Here is a 19,249-nt window from a genome sequence, read left to right as displayed (position 1 = left end):
CAGGTCTCTTGGCAGAAGCACTGCGGAGCACTGGGCAAAGATACACGTGGCTCTAGACCAAGTTTCGCAGGGCACAGCCAGACTCAACAGCTTCATCTCAAAAAGGATAGCAGCTCCAGGGAAAGTTAAAGTGAACTAATGGTGATCCTGGGAATAAGGACGATGCAGCAGACCCTTGAGTCAGCAGCAAGGGACAAGGTGGTGCAAGGCCCACAAGGCAAAGGAGGGGAGTCAGATGTGGAGCTGCAGCGAGTGAGAGACGCTGCAACGGATCTTCTCAGAGAATCAACACAATGCTTAGGAACCACTGCCTCAGAACACAAGCCCCTGCTACCATGATTCTTCCCCCGCAAGTGTTTAGTGACCAGTAAAACAAGAGTGCTAACTCTAAACCATAATTACTGATGTTAACAACGTTACTCTGTAGACTTTGGAAGGAAGAATAAACAACATCTAGTATTTTTGCCAAAGCAACTAACAGGAATTGGTTGTAGCTTTTGGCAAAATGAGAAAAATATTTATTTTGCTTTGTCATTTACTCTCATAGAAATTAATTTTTCCACATGCCAATTAACATATGCATTTTTTAATTAATCCTCCTATTCCTATTTCATTATACTATCCAGACCTTTTATGTATTCAGAAGGACATCAGAATTAGCTTTTTGTGTTGTCTTTCATTAGTTGAATAGTAGGGAATATGCTTTTGTGGTTTTTGTTTTAAAGCAAGGGATTTCCTCCTGACCCATAACTTAGGACTTGAAAGGCACTCTATCTTTTTAGATGAAGACTTCACCTTTACTGAGCCACTTAAGAGGACGTGTCCCTACTTTGGTCAGCTACCACAGAATCTTCCATTCTATGGTGTCATATGAGGAACAAACAAGATAGATACAAACACAATCTGGAAATAAGCAGTAGGTGTGCCTCAAAGAAAAAAAAACTATAACAGCTCAATTTTTAAACACTATTTTCCTTTTAGAAAAAATAATACAGACAGCAAATTACTTGCAGACAGCTAAAAGAAATATAAAATAAAGTAGTAAGCCTCTGGTCAGTCCTATTTCTCAACTATAGAACTTTTCAAAAGCATGCAAATAATTGAAAAACTAGTAATATGGATGTCCTGAAATTATTTCAGAAATTGTAGAGGATTGTATCATAAGGAACACCGTAAGAAAAGACAAAAACAAATGGAGTGAAAACTATAATCAGCCCTATAACTGATACCACTGATATGAGAAAGGATAATCAGCAGAAAGGCAACAAAATTTGCAAAAATATGTTGACAAATAGGCCAACTACACTCTGAGTCATCCTAGAGATCACCAAGAACAATTCTTCTATAAACACTATTACACATATAGTTCATTTCTTATGACAACTCCAGTGATAAAAAGAAGATAGTATTCTTATTTATACAGGCTATTAATGGAAGAACTTCATGCACATGTTAAACAGTATGGCTTAAAAGAATAATCCAGGTTGATGAAAAGTCTCTGTCCTTATCCTTTTTATTTTTCAGTCTTTGCACCTTCTGTATAATAGAGAAAATATTAACAATATCGATTTGTGGCAGGGCATCTTTAAGCAACTAGACAACTGATAGCCTAATGCTAACCATGAAAAATACCTAAAATACTAGCCTAAGTATATTTGAGTCTGAAAACCACATCATCTTCATCTTCCTAACCTGAATCTTGCATAAGTATTCCAATTTTAAACAAACAAACAAAAAATTAAATCCTTTGTTACTACAGCTCTACCTAGACTGAATTGGCATTCCTTCTTTACCCTTTGTGCAGCAGACCTTCTCATTCTAGAATTACAATTCAATGTAATAAGGATTCAATTAGTAATAAGGACTCTCAAGACCTAAATCTCCCAAATTTGGAGATCAATGACCTTGTCCTGAAACTTATGACTAGAGTGGAAAGACTCTCTTTGGAGTAGGCAGTAAAAATGCGCCTAAACTCCACTGTCTCTTCCACCAGCGAAGAGATCAGAGATAACTGCTACCTGTTAATATTTTATTTAGAAGTCTATAAAAAGTTCTAAAGAAAACAATTCTTCATTCCCAATGTTCTTTCAGTATTCCCTAACCCTATACAAAACCAGGCACCTTCTTGGAAAGGCAGGTGTCATTCTTTCTTTGGAAAACTCTGGAGAAAGCTCTACCTGGGAAAGATTTCCCAACTCTCAGTTGTTTCCTTCTTAAATTAGTGGTCCAAAGAGCAAGTGGAACTGAGGCAGAAATAGAGAAAGATTAGTTAGAAGTAGATTAATTTCCTGTTTCCCTGTCTTTATGAGAACTCCAGAAGTTGTCAATATATAGAAGAAAAAGACAAATCCTGAAAAAAAGTCTGGAGAATCAGCTAAATTATACAACAAACTAATATCCACACCACATAATCCATTTCAAAAAATCATCCAGAGCAGAAAAGAATAGGTGTTCCCTTCAGGAAAGAAACTTCTCTTCTCTGTAAGAATTCTTTTCTTTGAAGAGAAAATATTTTGGGCACAGATGTGAAGGTAGTTTAAGCAATCAAACAGATGTACTTTCCAGTGGTTCCCTCCAGGCCACCCTATTCTATGAATCTATGATTTGCTTGTCCCCTACTGCTATCGTTTGCTACTGAAATATTCCAAAACTCTAAAAAGCACAAGAAAGAGAAAGTAGTGTATGGAAGCAGTTGATGAATATATGTCAAGGATACTGTCAAAGAGGCATTTGTAAGGAGAGCAATGGTGAGAGAAAACAGGGTACAGTATATCTTCTTTACAGCAACTGCTAAACCTTTTGTAGCTATTTATAGAAATCGCATATTAAAAGAAGTGTAGAACAGGTCACTTAGGAATGAACTCTTTGCCACCAAACTTTTCCTCACTGAAGGCACCTACGTTTCTAAGGAGTCCTGGAATGACATGATAAGCCTTCAGAATTTTGAGAAATTGGAGTAGGAAAAAAACAAACATTTTTTCTCAGCAGGGAAACTGTTGCTCTTCATCAGCAAATCTGCCATCACTGTTGACACTTCTGTTGAAATATATGAATGCAGAAAACATTTTAGAAGTTTCATTTCTATAGCAATCACAATAGATGGCAAGGCACAATGGTTGGAAGAAGATGTAAACAAAACTTAGCTTCTTTATGATTGTCAGAAATCGTTTCTTGCTTTCCTGAGGCAACATGTCAATAAATTCAACCTGCTTCAATTAATATACCTACTCTATTACAACTAGATGGTTATTTGCAAAACAGAATTGCAAACGAAATGACAAATAATTTTTCGCCTCAAAAAGTCCTTCTCTCTTGCTGGAATAAAATACTTCCCTTCTATTCTCTTTAAAATAAATGTGATAGCATTAATGGCAGGGATCTGCCATGCTATTTTGGCATGCTCTACTGTTTCATCAGCAGCAGGAAACCAGCTTTATTAGAAAAGCTATTTCGGTCCATATACAGGAACAGTGGGGAAAGGGGAGTAAGGAGTCTCAAACACCTTCTCTTATAAGAAGTGTACTATTTTTACAATCCTCTTGCTTAATCCCAGCAAGGATTTTAAATCACTGGGATACAGAATGGAGGCTGACACAACTGCTTCATATCGAGAATGTCAGAACTCTAGGTAATAAAAGATTTCACATTCCTTTAAGCCTTCATTCTATTACTCCCAAATACAACATACTTTAAATAGAAAATATCTTGTAACTTCATACAAGATGCCTTAAGTATTTATGACACAGAACCAGATGCAATCTAATCCTAGCAATCATCTAGTACCTGTAAGCATGTTCTACTGAGAAAGAATGCCAAAACACTCTTACTGAAATGAGCCCTCTGTGGTTCTGGAGCCTTTTATATGCAACTACTATGAAGACCAAACTCAACAAACTACATAGAAGGCTAGGTTTGTGGTACCATTCAACTGCCCCGTCAGATGAAGAATGACATCTCTGAACTCAGACAAGGACATAGATCAAGGTCTGCCTGACTCGTGTGGTATCATACACCAAATACTGGACCAATGTGTTCATTGGTGTAAGTCTCAGCAATGAGTTAGAAAGTATGAGAGCAGCTGAGATTATCTACAACCTTTCCATCATACGATATTATGAACTGCTTGGGCTGATATAGATGAGGGATTTTTGTCCTCTGCTAAAGGGAAAGCATTTTGTATTATTCTTGAGCATATTGCAGCTCTGCAGGTGTGTCTGGTACTCTAAGCCATAAGAGCACCTAAATAGTGTCAGGCAGCATTGGCATAAACCATCTCTCACTCAAGCACACAGAAAACATGCACAATCCATAGGAGAGGTAAAAACGGACTATTCAAAAACACGGATCTTGCATGCAACACAGAATGATGGAGGAATATTATATTACTCTTCTGTTTTGGAGAAAACTACTCAGAACAATATTGGAAAACAAATTTTTTGTATTATCCTAAGGCCAGTAATCTGAGATCTAATTTAAGTGATGCATGACGTTCATGATTGCGGAAAGCACCAGTAACAAAAACCCAAACTCAAAAACTTGCAGAGCTCTCAAACTTATAAAGAGAAACATATAATTTTGAACACACAGACAGTATGTCTAATAGGTTAACTGTTCAATTATACCTGCAAGTTTTAAAATTATGACTCAGAAGGAAGGTCATTCTTTCCAATGAATAAAAATATCAACTGACCCCTTTTCTATTAGAGACACTTGGATACCATCAACTGAAAGAGGAACCCAAACTGAAAGCAGGTCTGAAAACAGCAGGATGCACATTCCACAAAAGGAACTACTCATTTCAACTGCAACACTAAAGTACTTCCCACCACACCTTTACTAAATAAAACTCAAACTACAGTCATCCATGTAGTATGATAATCCATACAGTCTTTATCTAAGAAGTTTTTGGATCACTGATTTTAGAAAATTATTTTGCACTGAAGCATTCTCCTTGGTACTCTCCTTTCTTTCACCTACATAGTTCATTGCTAGGCTTATTTTCTCATTCTCCGTCCCTCCATACTCATGAAGCTTTTGCTTTGCTAACAAAAGTCTTCAGTCTTTCAGATTCTGTCTTTTTTTTAAATTCTGCTTACAGTTTAATATAAAAAAGAGTGCTATGATAGCTCTGCTATGTATCATTTGCTGTAACAGCCTCAATAGGAACTGCGGGGAAAGGGGAGTAAGGAGTCTCAAACACCTTCTCAATGGACAACATTATTTAGTGCTATCATCAAGTTAGTAAATTAAAGGCCTTTCATTTTATAAAATTAAGAATATAATCTTTAGTATGAAAGATACTTAAGAATATCCAAGGAAATAGTTTTTTCCTAAAAAGACATGCTAGAAAGAAGATATCTACTGACAAATATTTATCTGTAAGAGTGAACAAGTGTTTATAAGGATGTGTTCCTGAAAATAAAGTGGGTTTCATTCTTTGTTGTTGAGATTGACAGATCTGACAATGTTATTAGCACAAAATGGTTGTTCATCCAACTACTAAAGCAGCAACTGATACACCTACTGAGCAAAGTGCTCAGTAGGAGGGACTATTCCTCCCTCTGCAAGAATTCAAGTTGGAATCAAAAGAAAAACAATTTACTTAATTGTGAATTAAAGAATGCATATAATAATGTAGGTTCAGTAAAAATAGACTGCATGCACATAAATCTCACTAATTTCTTATACCTGTTCAGTCATCTAAAAAAAAAAAAAGAAAAGAAAAAAATAAACCAAAAACTGAAAGCCACAAAAAATTTTGCCTCTATTGCCAATGAGTTTAAGCCTGTTTTTGGTGTATGATCACTATTTCCCCAATACCAGAACTGAAAAGGGCTCTACTCATCTGTTGAGCTAAGAGAAAAATGTATAGCACCTTAAAACAGGACTGAACTGCAAAAGTAAGCACACTGAATTTACACTTGAGTATTCTACATGCAATGATTAGAAGATTTAGTTTTGAAATGTTGATGATCAAACAAAACAGAAGTTATTTATTTTTTTACAAGTTAGTCTTCTGAGTGCAAAAATTTCCTAAGAGAAGAAATGTAAATTTTTCTAATAATCTAAACATATTTTCATATTAAAGAATATATAGTGTTACCTTCAAATTCCATCAGTTTTGAACATTTTGATACTTGCATAACTGAACATTTAGGAAGAGAGTTGTGTGGAAGATGCATATTACCATCGTTGACCAATACTGACCTTTCTCCTCTCAGCTGAAATGAAAATTTTCCTGATGTCCCTTCCATGAAGTCTTCGCTCTCTGATACGCTGATACGATCATTACAAATTAATTGTCTACTTTTATCATTAACTGGTGTGTACAACCTTTGCTCTGCTAAGTAGTTATTATTACTTCTGCCAGGATTATTCATCATCATAGCTGGTTCCTCAGAATCTAGCTTCTCTTTGTCTGAAATAGTCAAAAAGAATACATTTTGTAGAAGGGTCCTTACACAATACACACACACAACAGAGCTCAAAATTAATTACTGTTTGTCGTGTTACATTATCAAAATTTGCTTGTACCAATTTAAAAGGAAAGAAAGCTTAAGACTTTTAAGAGTAAAGTAATCAATGTCTTCTTATGAGCAGCATTTCTTTAAGTCTTTCAGTTTTGGGTTTTAACATCTCAATATTTCATCTTTTTTTACTTCCTTTTTACAGATAAGTGGATTTTACCTTGTGAAAAGAAGTGATTGCTTTTCAGGATCTGACTATTATGAAGGAACTCAAGAAGGTGATAGCTGTTAATCTCGTACCTTGGTATGTACACATGATAAGAATCTCCACAAAAAACCTCACATTTGCATGATCCCCAAAGGGGAGAAGAGACCAACTCAGGCTATAACTACATTAGGTTCTCAACTTCTTCAACTACTAATATCAATTTATTAAGGCTAATGGATTAAACTACATATAGGGGGACATTATATAAAGATATATTTATAGAGTAAATACATAATAATAAAGTAAAGTTTACTACTTTTTGTATAAGACTTATTTTGCAATAAGGTAAAGAGTGAGATATTCAGTTTATCATGTAAAGTAACAATCCCAGACAATGTAAGAATTGTCATTATTACAGATGAGTCTTCATTAAAGACAGAGTCCCAGCATATTTCATTATGAGCTAACATGCAGGAAGCCAAGATGCCTTTCTCATCTGCAAGAAAATTACTTCTAAATCCCACATTTAGCAACCTTTATTAAGTCTCCACTAAAGAAACTCTTAATAGCAAATACGATGTAGTTGGAGGCCTGTCGAGACATATCATTCCTTTTTATTCCTCCTTTTATGCTCAATAATCCATCAGGGAATCTCCTTAGATGAATGACATCTCATTATCTCTTTAAACGTGTCACCATTTAATGTTAATTTTACCCATTGAAGAAAACTTTCAGTAAAATTCCACTACTTGTAAACCTATAGGAAAAAGAGGCACCTGAGTAGCTTTCAACTCACTTTCAGAGGCAAAGGCCAGCATCATTTTTGGAAACCACAGTTTCAAAACTGCCTTAAAGCCATTTTAATACTTTCAAAATTTACACTGAAAGGACCTTTAATATAATAATTCATGTAATTAACAATATTAAAACTCATAATGCAGTTATTTGTCTAGCAAATAATAATACGTATCAAAACATTCTTACTCTGATTTGGAAGAACCACTTTAGCAGAAAATATACTTCCCAGAGAAGCTGTTCTCCATAAGCATGCCCGAGCAGTGCTGACTTTTCTAACCTCTGCAGCCTCAGCAGGAGGTTTTGGAAGGAAAACAGAAGAATCTTCATCTTTTGCAGAAGTGATTAATATTGGTTTCTGTGACAAAGATAAAGAAGACCTTTAAATAAAAGCACAGATAATTTCATTTTTATACAAGCAAAAATTAAAAAAAAATACAAACCCACATGATTTATAATAAAGGGCTAAGTTCAGAATAGAACAGAAATTACATAGGCTTGCTCATTAAGAAATTTTCATATCCAGAATCTAATGATATCATTCCACCAAACAACCAGATGTCTATACCATTATCACCATAGAAAGCCATTAAAAGCCAGCACTCAGGGTGCAGAGAACAAAAACCAGCTGGAGTAGAAAAGCTCAGAATTATTTATTCCTCTTAAATGCTCATTTAATTACATCTGCAACATGCTTATTTATCAAAGAAAATGCGCCAAAGACTTGTGCTAGCAAATCTAGAGCTCCATCTATTCTTTCACTTGTATTTGAGCACTAAAAACGTATTTCCAAAACACTTTGAATGTGTTCGTATGTACTACTTCCTATCACACTGAGACAAATCATGCAGATCCAGAACGGAAGTCCAGGTTTTATTTATGCCAGTGTCTTGCATCTTAGAGGATGTGACCAACCCCCTGAATCTCTCATACAAAACACCTGATGTGCCCTTTCCCTACATAAAAGCACTGACCTGTAATATCAAGATTGTCTACTAATTTCCTCATAATAAAGAATCCACTAGAAAGTCTCCAGCCAATCCTTCTGAGCTCTCCACAGTATTAGCTGAAGATAGCCAAGAGATGAGACCCACTCCCCATAACCACTATGACTAAGTCCTTCATTTACAGTGTAGTGTCTTATATTTATTGGTAAAGCAAAAAAGGCAGTTTTTGCATTGGTCAAGAGTTTTCTCTAATTTTTTTCCATTCTCACACATGAAATAAATGCAAATTTAACACCAGCACTTGAATACAACTGTAGATGTATTTAATCTAAATAGAAGTATGGTCAGAATTTTTTAACTTGATTCATATAAATACATTACCTTATCAAAATTACTTGGATTTCTTGGATTTTTTTCCCTTAATTTCCAAAAGAATGCTATATTTACATTACTGCCTTGAAGAAGCATATTTTACTGATTTAGCATCTCTGTTCTCTGTACTAAACAAATGATCGTGATTTAATCTTGTATTTAAAGATCAAATAAAAAAACCCCCAAACTTAAAAGAGCAGATACACTTATAAATTAAAAACAATTTGCAATTTTCCCAGAAAGTGAAAAGGGGTTCTCCAAGTACCTCTGTTTGTTTAGAAATAAACTACAATCATTACATTTTATGGAAGTCTAAGTAAAGTTGAAACACAACCACATATTTACTTTCAAATTACTGATCAGAGAGACAGAGAACAGATGAGATTGGAAGGGATCTCTGGACGTCCAATCCCTGTGCCTCAAGTAGGGCCACCTAAACTCAGGACCATGTCCAAGAAGCTTTTGAAGATCCTCTGGGTAACCTGTGCCGGGGCTTCGACAACCTCACAGCCAGAAAAGTTGCAGTTTGTACCAACTGCCTCTGGTTGTGTCATGGAAGAGTCTGACCCCATCCTCTTTCCACCTGCCCTTCAGGTACTTCTACACATGGATAAGATCCTCCCTAGTCTTCTCCAGGCTGAATGTTCCCACCTCTGTCCCTTCATCACCTTTGTGGCCCTCCATCACTCTCTCCACTAGCTCCATGTCTTCCTTGTACCAGGGAGCTCAGAGCTGGATACAGGACCCCAGGTGTGGCCTTACCAGTATTGAGTAGAGGAGAAGGATCATTTCCCTCAACTTGTTGGCAACACTCCTCCTAATGCAGCCCCAGATACCATCAGCCACCTTCTTAATGGCAAGGGCATGTTGTTGGCTCACGTTGATGCTCATGAACATTTTCTATTTCAGTAAACTTACACAAGAAAGCTGACTCAAGTATCTGTCTTCTGATTCTTGTTAATGTCACTTAGAATTATAATGCAACACAGCAGTATTTAAACAGTTTAAATTATTTTCATGTTTCTTTGGGGGAAAAAATAACAAAACTGACTTTATAAGTCTCAGACTAAAATTACAACAGGCCTCCATTTTCCCCCAACATCTTTAAATCATACCTTTTCCTAACATTACCGAGACACATATTTATGTCAGTACTGCACGAGTTACTTCCAGAGTACTCACATGATCCAGTGGACTAAGACGAACACCAGACACTGGTCTTGATTCAGTCAAATCAAAACTGGATGCATGAAGACTAACAAAGAAATGGAACATAATATGAATAAAGCAGACCCAGTGTTTTGCGATCAGTTAGTTCTTTTAATTTTATGTTTCATCCCTTTGCCAATGAATATGGGGAAAAGAAGGAAGAAAGGTAGAGTGAGAAACTACTTCACACTATTCCTCTTCTTCCATGAATACTATTCATCTTTGATATCTGGGAATCCAGCACAATAAGGAAGAAGAATTACAAGATCACCTGCACACCTGCCATGATACAGTTTATTTTATACATCTATAACAATTCTCTAATGTAAGCCTAAATTCATGCACAAACCCAACTGCCCAAGCTATTTCACACAAGCTGCTGAACATTTCAGGGCAGGAAATCCAGGCTTGTGCAGGCATGACATGCTCCTTCCCACACAAAGCAGCAGCACAGAGAGAACAAGCATGGATGTCAACCAGAGGGACCTCATTACCTGATTACCAGGCTCTTGCCTTCTGTAAGGGCACAACACTATGCACTAAGGAGTATCGTATCAATTGAGTTCCTGAAGTCATGCTGCCATGAAAACTGCATGGACACTGACTGGCTTACATAGTCAAACACGTTGCAGCATTCTTTCTGGCCTGCCTGACACCTAACATTACAAATACAGTTCATATCTCCTCCCTGCAGTCACTATAGAACGGGTACATAAGGAGAGCTAAAAGATGATTGAGAAAATGGTTGAAAACAGCTCACTATATAATTTTTTTTCTCTTGTCATAATAGACAGATCTATTGAGGTCTGTGAACTTTAGTACGTAATAAAATTCCACACAGAAATAATTCTGAAGTAGCATAAATTTTGGTTGAAAACGAGCATTTCAAACTTCAAGACCTATGATTTTACATTTCAAAGATCTGAGAATGCTCTAAAAAAGATCTAGCATACAGGTTATGTGGAAACAAGCAAGCTTTCACATGTTCTTGGAAAAAAGATGAAGACTATCTCAATTAAAAGCATTCAATTTAGAATTTCAGGAAAAGGTAAATAACAGACCATTTTCTCATACTATTCTCCACATAGAAAACTAGTGTAATGACTGCCTCTGGCAGCTCTAATCCACAGGAACTTCCTGGACATATAGATTAACACCAACAGTAAGGATCATTAGAAGAAGGCAAAGGATGTGATTAGGAATACAGATTAACACAGGGAAAATAATCACCGGAAACATAATTACTGAATCAAATCTCTTGCTGCTAACGGATATTTGAAAAAATCTTAAAGCCACAGTACCTAAAAACTGAAGGGGGTCTATTTTGAGGACCTCGCAAGGATCCAGATCCAAAAAGTTTCCTTTGACCATCTGTAGGTGTAAATGGTCTTCGAGTTCCTACTGTTCGTAGAACATTTCTGGCTTCATTTATAATCTCAGAAGAGGTCTTCTGCTTTGCCACTGAAAGCCAGTAGAATGGTTCTGCCTTTTTTGTATTTTCAGTCTTTGAGGCTTGCATTCCTCTGCAAAGTACTGCACAGGAAGAACACTGGATAATATATGTGAAAGGCACAAAGTATTATGCTAGTTTTAAGCCACAAACTATTAATTCATCACTAGTTATGCTACCGCAATGTGGTTAAAAAGGACGTAATAACTAAATCCTAGACAGTGCCGAACTAGTGCAAAATAAGGTTCATTGATACTGCATTTCCCCCTCTGTTCCCCAGTTTTATAGGAAAATACTGAAGAGCAGAAAGCATCTGACATGGAGGACCCCTAGTTTTTTACAGGAAGCTAAAATACATCACCATGCTTCATGGGCCAAACGTGATCCTTCCCAATACCATAGAAAATCTGTTTCTTGACACTTGATTACTTAGGACAGCCAAAACAAGAATTCAATAATATGGTGTAAAGAGACAAGATTTTTCCAATTTAGGAAAAACCCAACATATATTATCAACCTTACCAAGGGCAGCTTCCTAATATGTCAAAGAGGCATTACTATCAGTAACTGAAGCACAGTTATCAGCAATTGACAAGCAGAGACAAAGAAGAACAAGCAATCCATTTTCTTCCTCTGAAAGAAATTATTCCTCAACCCACCCCCAAGCACACGAAAAGAAAGATAACACTAATGTAACATAAGCTGTCAACCCAAACTTCCAATCATTGCTCTGTCCTGCTGCATCTTCTGGCAAATGCAGTGGTCAGCAAAAGACTTGCTCCAACATCTCTCAAGCCCCACAAACCCAATTGCTTATCATGGTGCAGTTCTCTGTAGATATCATCCTTGTCATTTTACAGCAAACTCATCCTGAGTCTTAAACCATCCAAAATTCCTCTTCTGCTTTTCAAACTTACCTAAAAAGAAAAACATGTTTCTGCACTGTGACTCAGACCATCTGGTAACTTCTATTCTCTCACATAGTTAATGACAATGAACTGACAGTAGATCAGACACCATCATCTTGGTTATTTCTAAACCACGGAGTAAAAAAAAAAAAAAAAAATCTTATTTCTTTAATTTCTCAGTTCAGTTCTTCCTGGTTTGCATTTTCACTTTTCCAACCGCTTTTTCTTCCTTTGACAGCCTCTACATTCTAGCACAGTGTCTTTTACTGATACACACCCAACTCTTAAAGCAGAACTACCCAACATAAAATTGGATGTTAAGGAGAAGTGCACCAACCTCTTTCACTAAATGATGTGTAATTAAAAAAACACAGGAACAGATCAGAAACCTGAGACTGTCGGTTTTTTTAAGATTTCTGATTACCATTAATATATTACTTATCTTCACTGTGACTGACTCCGGTTCTCTACGCTCCCTACTCTCCCCTCTATTACAATGTGATTCAAAAAAAGTAAGGAATTCCACTGCAGCAGCCTGTTTGAAGCAGTTATCCAGTCAGTTTAGTAAGAATATGCAAATAATAGCTATTAATAGACATGATTTTAAGCACCAGCAATTTAAACACCAGCAACTTACCAATCACAACTGATACACTTTCAGCTTGGTGAAATTTTGAAGCAGAGAAATCACTGTCGAAAAGAAATGAGAACAAAGTTAATCAGAATGAAGTCTGCAACCCTTAGCAGAGCGAGGTTTCCAGCACAGCCGTGAGACAGCACGTCCAAGAGGAACTCCCCAAATAAGCAGCACCTGTGAAGTAAAAGCAGACCCAGCCCAAACCCGGCAAACAAGCCTCTCCTGGGAACGGGGCACTGCCAGCTGCCGGAAAACGGCACAGGGGTTCTCCCTCTCCGTCCGCTTTTCCAAAGCCTCCCGCCCAACTTTCACATATGTTGGAAGGGACCCACAAGGATCACGGAGTCCAACTCTTAACTGAATATCCCACACGGGATCGAATGGCCCCTGTGGGGATCGAACCCACAATCTGGGTGCTACTAGCACCATATCTAACCAACCGAGCTAATCTCAGGGCTAACTCGCCGCACAGTCCGGCCGTCCGCCACAGCCCGGCGAGGCGGCATCCCCGGGTACAGCCACCGCCACCGCGGGGCCCCGGTCCCGCTCACCCTCCCGCCCCGCCGTTCCCATAGCAACAGTACACACCATGGCGCCGCCGGGACGGGGCCGAGGCCGCAGCGGGGCCGACCCGGGAGCAGGTCGGGGCTGGGGCAGGGGCCGAGGCCGGGCGGACCCCTCACTACCCTGTGCCGGCCGATGCCGCGGCGCCCCTGCCGCCGGTGCCCCCGCGCTCCCTCCGCCGCCCCCGGGGGAGACCGGGCACCCCGAGGCGCACGCGCGAGCACCTGCGGGCGCCTGCGCGGCGCAGCCGCTGCCTGAGCGGGGCGGAGTCCGCGCATCCCAGCGATGTCCCTGGATTCCAACGGCGGGGGTTGGGAGGGGTCCTGCCGCAGCGTTGGCCCGTAGGACAGTGGTTTTGTGGTGGAGGGCGCTTTTTCCCGGCCGGTCCTGCCTCACGTTTAGCGACAGCGTCTGGAAAAAGCCCAGGATTCAGTTGGCAGAAGTTACTCGGTGTGACCTGTTGCCAGTTTAGGACTCTCTAAACACAGACACGGGGCCCAGTTTAGAAAGCAGACATGGTTTATTCTGCACAGAGTGCAAGGTGGAAGTTTTCCCCAAATCAAGTACTCCAGTTCTCGAAAATGTACAGAATCATAGAATCATGGCTAGGCTTTGTGAACAAAGATTTGGGAAGGGCTCTACCTACATTTGTTACAAGCACGCTGGCAGCTGGCGGCTAAAAAGGCCAATACAAGATAGACATGTCCGATTGCAAAAGGCACAGCAGAAGGACTCCTTAGGTGGAATATTCTGCAAGACACGACTCTTCTGCGTTGTCTTTTCTCCTCAAGAGTGATCCTGTGTGCGTTCTCAAAGGAAGCAGCAGCGTTAAAGATAGTGTGTCTCCAGATCACCCAATTGGAGGCCAGAGTAGACCAGTTATGTTGATCAATATGGCCAAGGCTGAGATGTTTCAGAGAGTCCTTGTATCTTTTCTTCAGGGCTCCTCTCTTGTGGCAGCCGGTGGCAAGTTCACCATAAAGCAAGATCTTAGGGAGGCGGTGGTCCTTCATCCTGAGACATGCCCTGCCCAAGGCAGCTGTGTTCTCAGCAATGTGGCCTCAATACTTGTGACTGCTGCTTGTTCTAGAACAGATGTACTAAGTTACATAATCTAACCAGTGGATGTTTGGGACTGTATGGAGACAGCGCTGATGGAAGTGTTCTGAGACGCAGGTGGTGGCAGTAGATGACCCATGATTTGGAACCATATAAAAGAGTAGACAGCACAATGGCTCTGTAAACACTGATCTTGGTACTTTTCTTCAAGTGTTTATTGTGCCATACTCTTTTATGGAGTTTTCTGAAAGCACTATATGCCTTTCCTAACCTGTTGTCTATCTCTCTATCAATCTTACCACCCGAGGAGATGAGGCTGCCTAGGTAATTAAACTGCTGGACTAATTTGAGCTCTGATTCGCCAATGGTGATATGGGGATGATGGAAGACTTCCTGAGGTGCAAGTTGATAGAGAACTTCTGTTTTCTTTAAGCTGACTTCCAGCCCAAAAAGCTCAGCAGCGTCTGCAAAGCAGGATGTTAAATGCTGCAGAGCTGCTTCTGTGTGGGCCACAAGGGCGGCGTCATCAGCATAAAGCAGCTCCCAGACAAGATGATTTAGGGTCTTAGTGTGGGCCTTCAGTCGCCTTAGGTTGAAAAGGCTTCCATCAGTACGATATCGAATGTAGATACCATCTTGATCATCAAGGTCTGCCGTGGCCCTTTGGAGCATCATGCTGAAAAAGATTGTGAATAGGGTTGGTGCAAAAACGCAGCCTTGTTTCACGCCACTGGTAATTAGAAAGGGCTCAGAAAGTGCGTTGCCATATCTGACTTGGCCGTGCTGATCCTCATGGAGTGAGATGATCATTTTAAGGAACTTGAGGGGACATCCTAAACGTTCCAAAATGTGCTGTAGACCTTTTCTGCTCACAGTATCAAAAGCCTTGCTGAGATCAACAAAGGTTCTGTTCCCTACACTTCTCTTGCAGTTGTCTGAGAAAGAATCATAGAATCAATTAGGTTGGAAAAGACCTCTGAGATCATTGAGTCCAACCTGTGACTGAACACCACCATGTAATCTAGACCACGGCATTAAGTGCCATGTCCAGTCTTTCATGAAACACCTCCAGGCACAGTGATTCCACCACCTCCCTGGACAGCCCATTCCAATTATACTATACACGCACTTTAGCAAACAAAAACACTGCAGTTCATTGGCTACTTCTCTTATTGATTCATATTCTACCTTCTATTGGTTAAATTATTCTCTTGCTTCTCATGCTAATTAGTCCACATGCTCAATCTTTCTCTTCTTTTGAGTCGGTGGCTTTCTCGAGTTGGTGGTCCGTGGTGGTCTCAATCTCCCATTGCTGGACCCAAGAGGCTGTGAAATGGCACCAATCCCTTGCATTATAAGGGATCTGTGGCCAGCCAGGTGACAAGAGACACAGCAGGACACAATAGACAGACAGGTGACACAGAAGGAGCCTACACAGAAAGACCCCAGACTATTCGATAAAAGCCCAGGCGGTCCTTAGTTCAGGGTCCCTCCTTTGAAGTTATGAGAACTGACAAGGCAAGACTGTTTTGCAACCCCTTTCTCATTCTCTGTAACTCTCTGGACAAATTGTTAACTATTTCTGACTCCTGAGGTGTCAGCATCATTGTGGTAACCTTCTCTCTGAGCTGATTCACACATTGGAAAGGGAGACATTGAAAGTTTTCCACAGTAAAAACCAGGGGTCACAGTCCTTGTGTAGCAGCAGCCACAAACCCCCATCCCATCCTTGGGTCATTCTGGTCAGGCACTGAGGGTTGGATTGCTCACTTCAGCAGCTCCCTGCCAGGGCAGAAGCACTATTGCATCTCCCACTCACCTCCTGTTCTCTGGAAGGCCAAAAGGTGGACATTTTCACACTGTCTGTAGCAGAGCTTTGCATAAATGGGTCCCACAGGCCTGATGGCTTAGTTGGAGTGGCACAAAGGGGTCACTTGCAGTGACTCCCCCAAGCTGCCTCCTAGCAAGGTCCCACCAGAAATGCATCCACCTCCAGGTTTCGGAATCCCGTTGTCCAGGTGCACCGTATGCTCGCTCAACAGCTTCCTTGCATGCCTGCTGTTATTGCAGTGGGTAATGTGATCAACGACTCGTATCAGAAAATCTCCAGATATGTAACAACAACAAAGACAGGCCTTTTGGGGCAAGTGGGTTGTTCATGACTGACAAGGACAGTCTTTGTTTGCTATCTCTGAATGCGTTTTGAAATTTATCTAAAAATTGCTGTAGGAGGGTAGTTATTACTGCTTTGTGAATAACGGAAAAACACAACAAATATGGGCCCATCTGACCAAGCTTCTTCCTTTGTTCCTTTATTATGTGCTTCAGATATATCTGAAAGCACTTTCCAAATAAATACACCTTGTACATATACTTATATGTAAATATATATATATATTGGTGTGAAGTTCCTTTAACTAATTGCTTGCTAACCTAACTTTTAATTTCTTAGGTTTGTTAGACAAGAACCCTGTTGATATTTTAAATTTAATTTGTCTTTCTGATTATTATTATTATAAGTCTTGTTATGCCCCTCTCTTCTACAAAAATACCCTCTTCCAGTTCTTTTTTGATTCTGACAGGTGTTATGGTAGCAGTAAAAAGCTCTCCATGTGTAACCTTACCTGGTTTACATAAGACCTGGCATTATCTCTGCTAGCTTCTACTTTTTCTCTAATTATTAGACATCTAGTCCCCTTTCTTCTGCAGCCAAGTTCAATACCTCAGAAGCAATGAAAATCTTGTTATTACTATACTTGCTTTTCTTCGTATATTCTTCCTTAAAAGTGAAAATAATCTGTGCATGTGCATGCATGCTATTTTCAGATCAGTTATCTTCTTTTCTGTTACTTTCTTCTGCACCTTTCTTTTATTAAAATAATGCAAGGGAAGTCTCACAGAAAAGTGTGTAGATCTGTTTCCTAGTAAAGCCAGTTTGAATCTCTTTTTACTGTTATCATCTCATCATTCTTTAGTCAATTTTTAAATCCACCCTGTTAAACCCACTAAGCCTTCTTTCTTGGCTTCTTTAATCCTTTTCATATGCACATTATTTTTCCTCTCTCTATTTTCTAGATCATCAAATTGAAGAGTTAAATTTTATTCATTTTCTGAGCTTTGGCAATTATAGCAAATATTTCTTTTGTGATCTCTCTGCTCTGTCTCAATTGTTACAACTTTCTCACTTAAATCCTTTCTCTTACGTGCTTTTTATTGAATGAACTCTTTCAGCACCTATTTTAGTTGCAGGTACATAATTAAATCTTGTTTGCAATAACAGTGCTTTAGGATGGAAGCATCATCAAAACATATAAACTGACTTGGTCTAGGCAAGTTAGTATTTGCTCAAGAGATTGCTGAGGTAAAAGGAATGTCCTCTGAGCATGTCTGCCTAACTAAGGAAAAAATACAAAGTATCCAATTATGTCATATTCATTCAAATTACTTCTCTTTTTTATTTTTTTTTTTAAATTTGAGAAACATGAAAGGGATTTTGTGCTGGTATCCAGTCTCAATTTCCAGTTCTGCTAACTTAAATCTGTCTAGAGATGAAACTTACCTGAATATCCAAGCAAACAAGGCCTATATTTCAATGCAATTCAGAACTAGTTAACAGTGTTAAGCACTTTGCCTGCTGAGTGTTCATTGATTACACTTGCTGCTTCCAGTTGCCGACCTGTGAAAACAGGGGAGCCCTGCCGACACTAAGTTGAACATGAGCCAGCAATGTGCTCTTGCTGAAGAGGTGGCCAACAGCCTCTTGGGCTGTATCAGGAAAAGCGTTGCCAGCATGTAGAGAGTGGTCTTTTCCTTCTGTGCAGCACTGATGAGGCCACAACTGCAGTGCTGGCTCCGGTCATGGGCTCCCCAGTACAACAAGGACATACTGGAGTAAGTCTAGTGAAGGGCCACTAAAATAACTAAGGGACTGGAGCATCTTTCGTATGAGGAAAGGCTGAGAGAGCTGGGACTGTTCAGCCTGGAGAAGAGAAGGCTCTGGGTGGGATCTTATCATTATGTATAAATATCTGAAGGAAGGGTGCAAAGAAGATGGAGACAGACTTCTTGGTGGTGTCCAGTGAAAACACAAGAGGAAGAAGGCACAAACTGAAATACAGGAAGCTCCATTTAAACATAAAAATAAATTTCTATGATGAGGGTGGTCAGACACTAAAACAAGTTCCTCTTAGAGGTTGTATAGTTTCCATCTTTGGAGGTATTAAATATCTGATTGGAAAAGTCCATGAGTGGCCTGCTCTAGTTGACTGCTTTGAGCAAAGGGCTTGGCCTAGATGATCTCCAGAGGTTACTTCAAACCTTATTTATTCCGTAGTAGATGTAATTTTTTTTTAATTCCTTGAAATCTTATTCAGATTTGACTGAAATTTTAGATTTTGGAAATTGCTGTGATCAATCTCTAGCTTCCAGTGTGGTCTGGCCACTGCATCCTGCAAACTCTGCACCTTACCCTCTCTTGGACCAGCGCTTGATTCCTTCCATGCTCACTGTTCAGTCCCTTCAGTGAAAAGCTGAGATTTCCCGGTGAAGTTACGCTAGCATCGCAAGTTAAATACTCCTCTGTTGGTATGTTTGTGCTGACATATGGCATGCAAGGACCTCTTGTACCAACTAA

General features: G+C 39.4%; 1 protein-coding gene across 9 annotated transcripts in view; it reads right to left on the bottom strand.

Moving 5' to 3' along the window:
- The window catches only part of ARMC2 (armadillo repeat containing 2), a 76,537-nt gene extending 62,922 nt beyond the window's left edge, over positions 1–13,615 (bottom strand). For 5 of the 9 annotated variants that reach the window (XM_017827801.1, XM_017827809.1, XM_017827818.1 and 2 more), the window contains exons 1-7: positions 13,434–13,550; positions 12,994–13,046; positions 12,366–12,482; positions 11,300–11,531; positions 9,972–10,044; positions 7,660–7,828; positions 6,208–6,418 (exon numbers count right to left, since the gene is read on the bottom strand). In XM_017827801.1, the coding sequence (XP_017683290.1) occupies positions 6,208–6,418; positions 7,660–7,828; positions 9,972–10,044; positions 11,300–11,531; positions 12,366–12,381 (701 nt within the window). In that variant the 5' untranslated portion in view covers positions 12,382–12,482; positions 12,994–13,046; positions 13,434–13,550. Of the gene's footprint in view, positions 1–6,207; positions 6,419–7,659; positions 7,829–9,971; positions 10,045–11,299; positions 11,548–12,365; positions 12,483–12,993; positions 13,047–13,433; positions 13,551–13,581 lie in introns of those variants that run through there. The other 4 variants (XM_017827841.1, XM_017827857.1, XM_017827849.1 and 1 more) reach the window with 4 other exon arrangements.
- Positions 13,616–19,249: the final 5,634 nt, after the last annotated feature.

Source organism: Lepidothrix coronata, unplaced genomic scaffold (genome assembly GCF_001604755.1).
Source record: "Lepidothrix coronata isolate B3197 unplaced genomic scaffold, Lepidothrix_coronata-1.0 Scaffold5, whole genome shotgun sequence".
NCBI lineage: Eukaryota > Metazoa > Chordata > Aves > Passeriformes > Pipridae > Lepidothrix > Lepidothrix coronata.
This window is presented reverse-complemented; position numbering and strand designations above follow the sequence as displayed.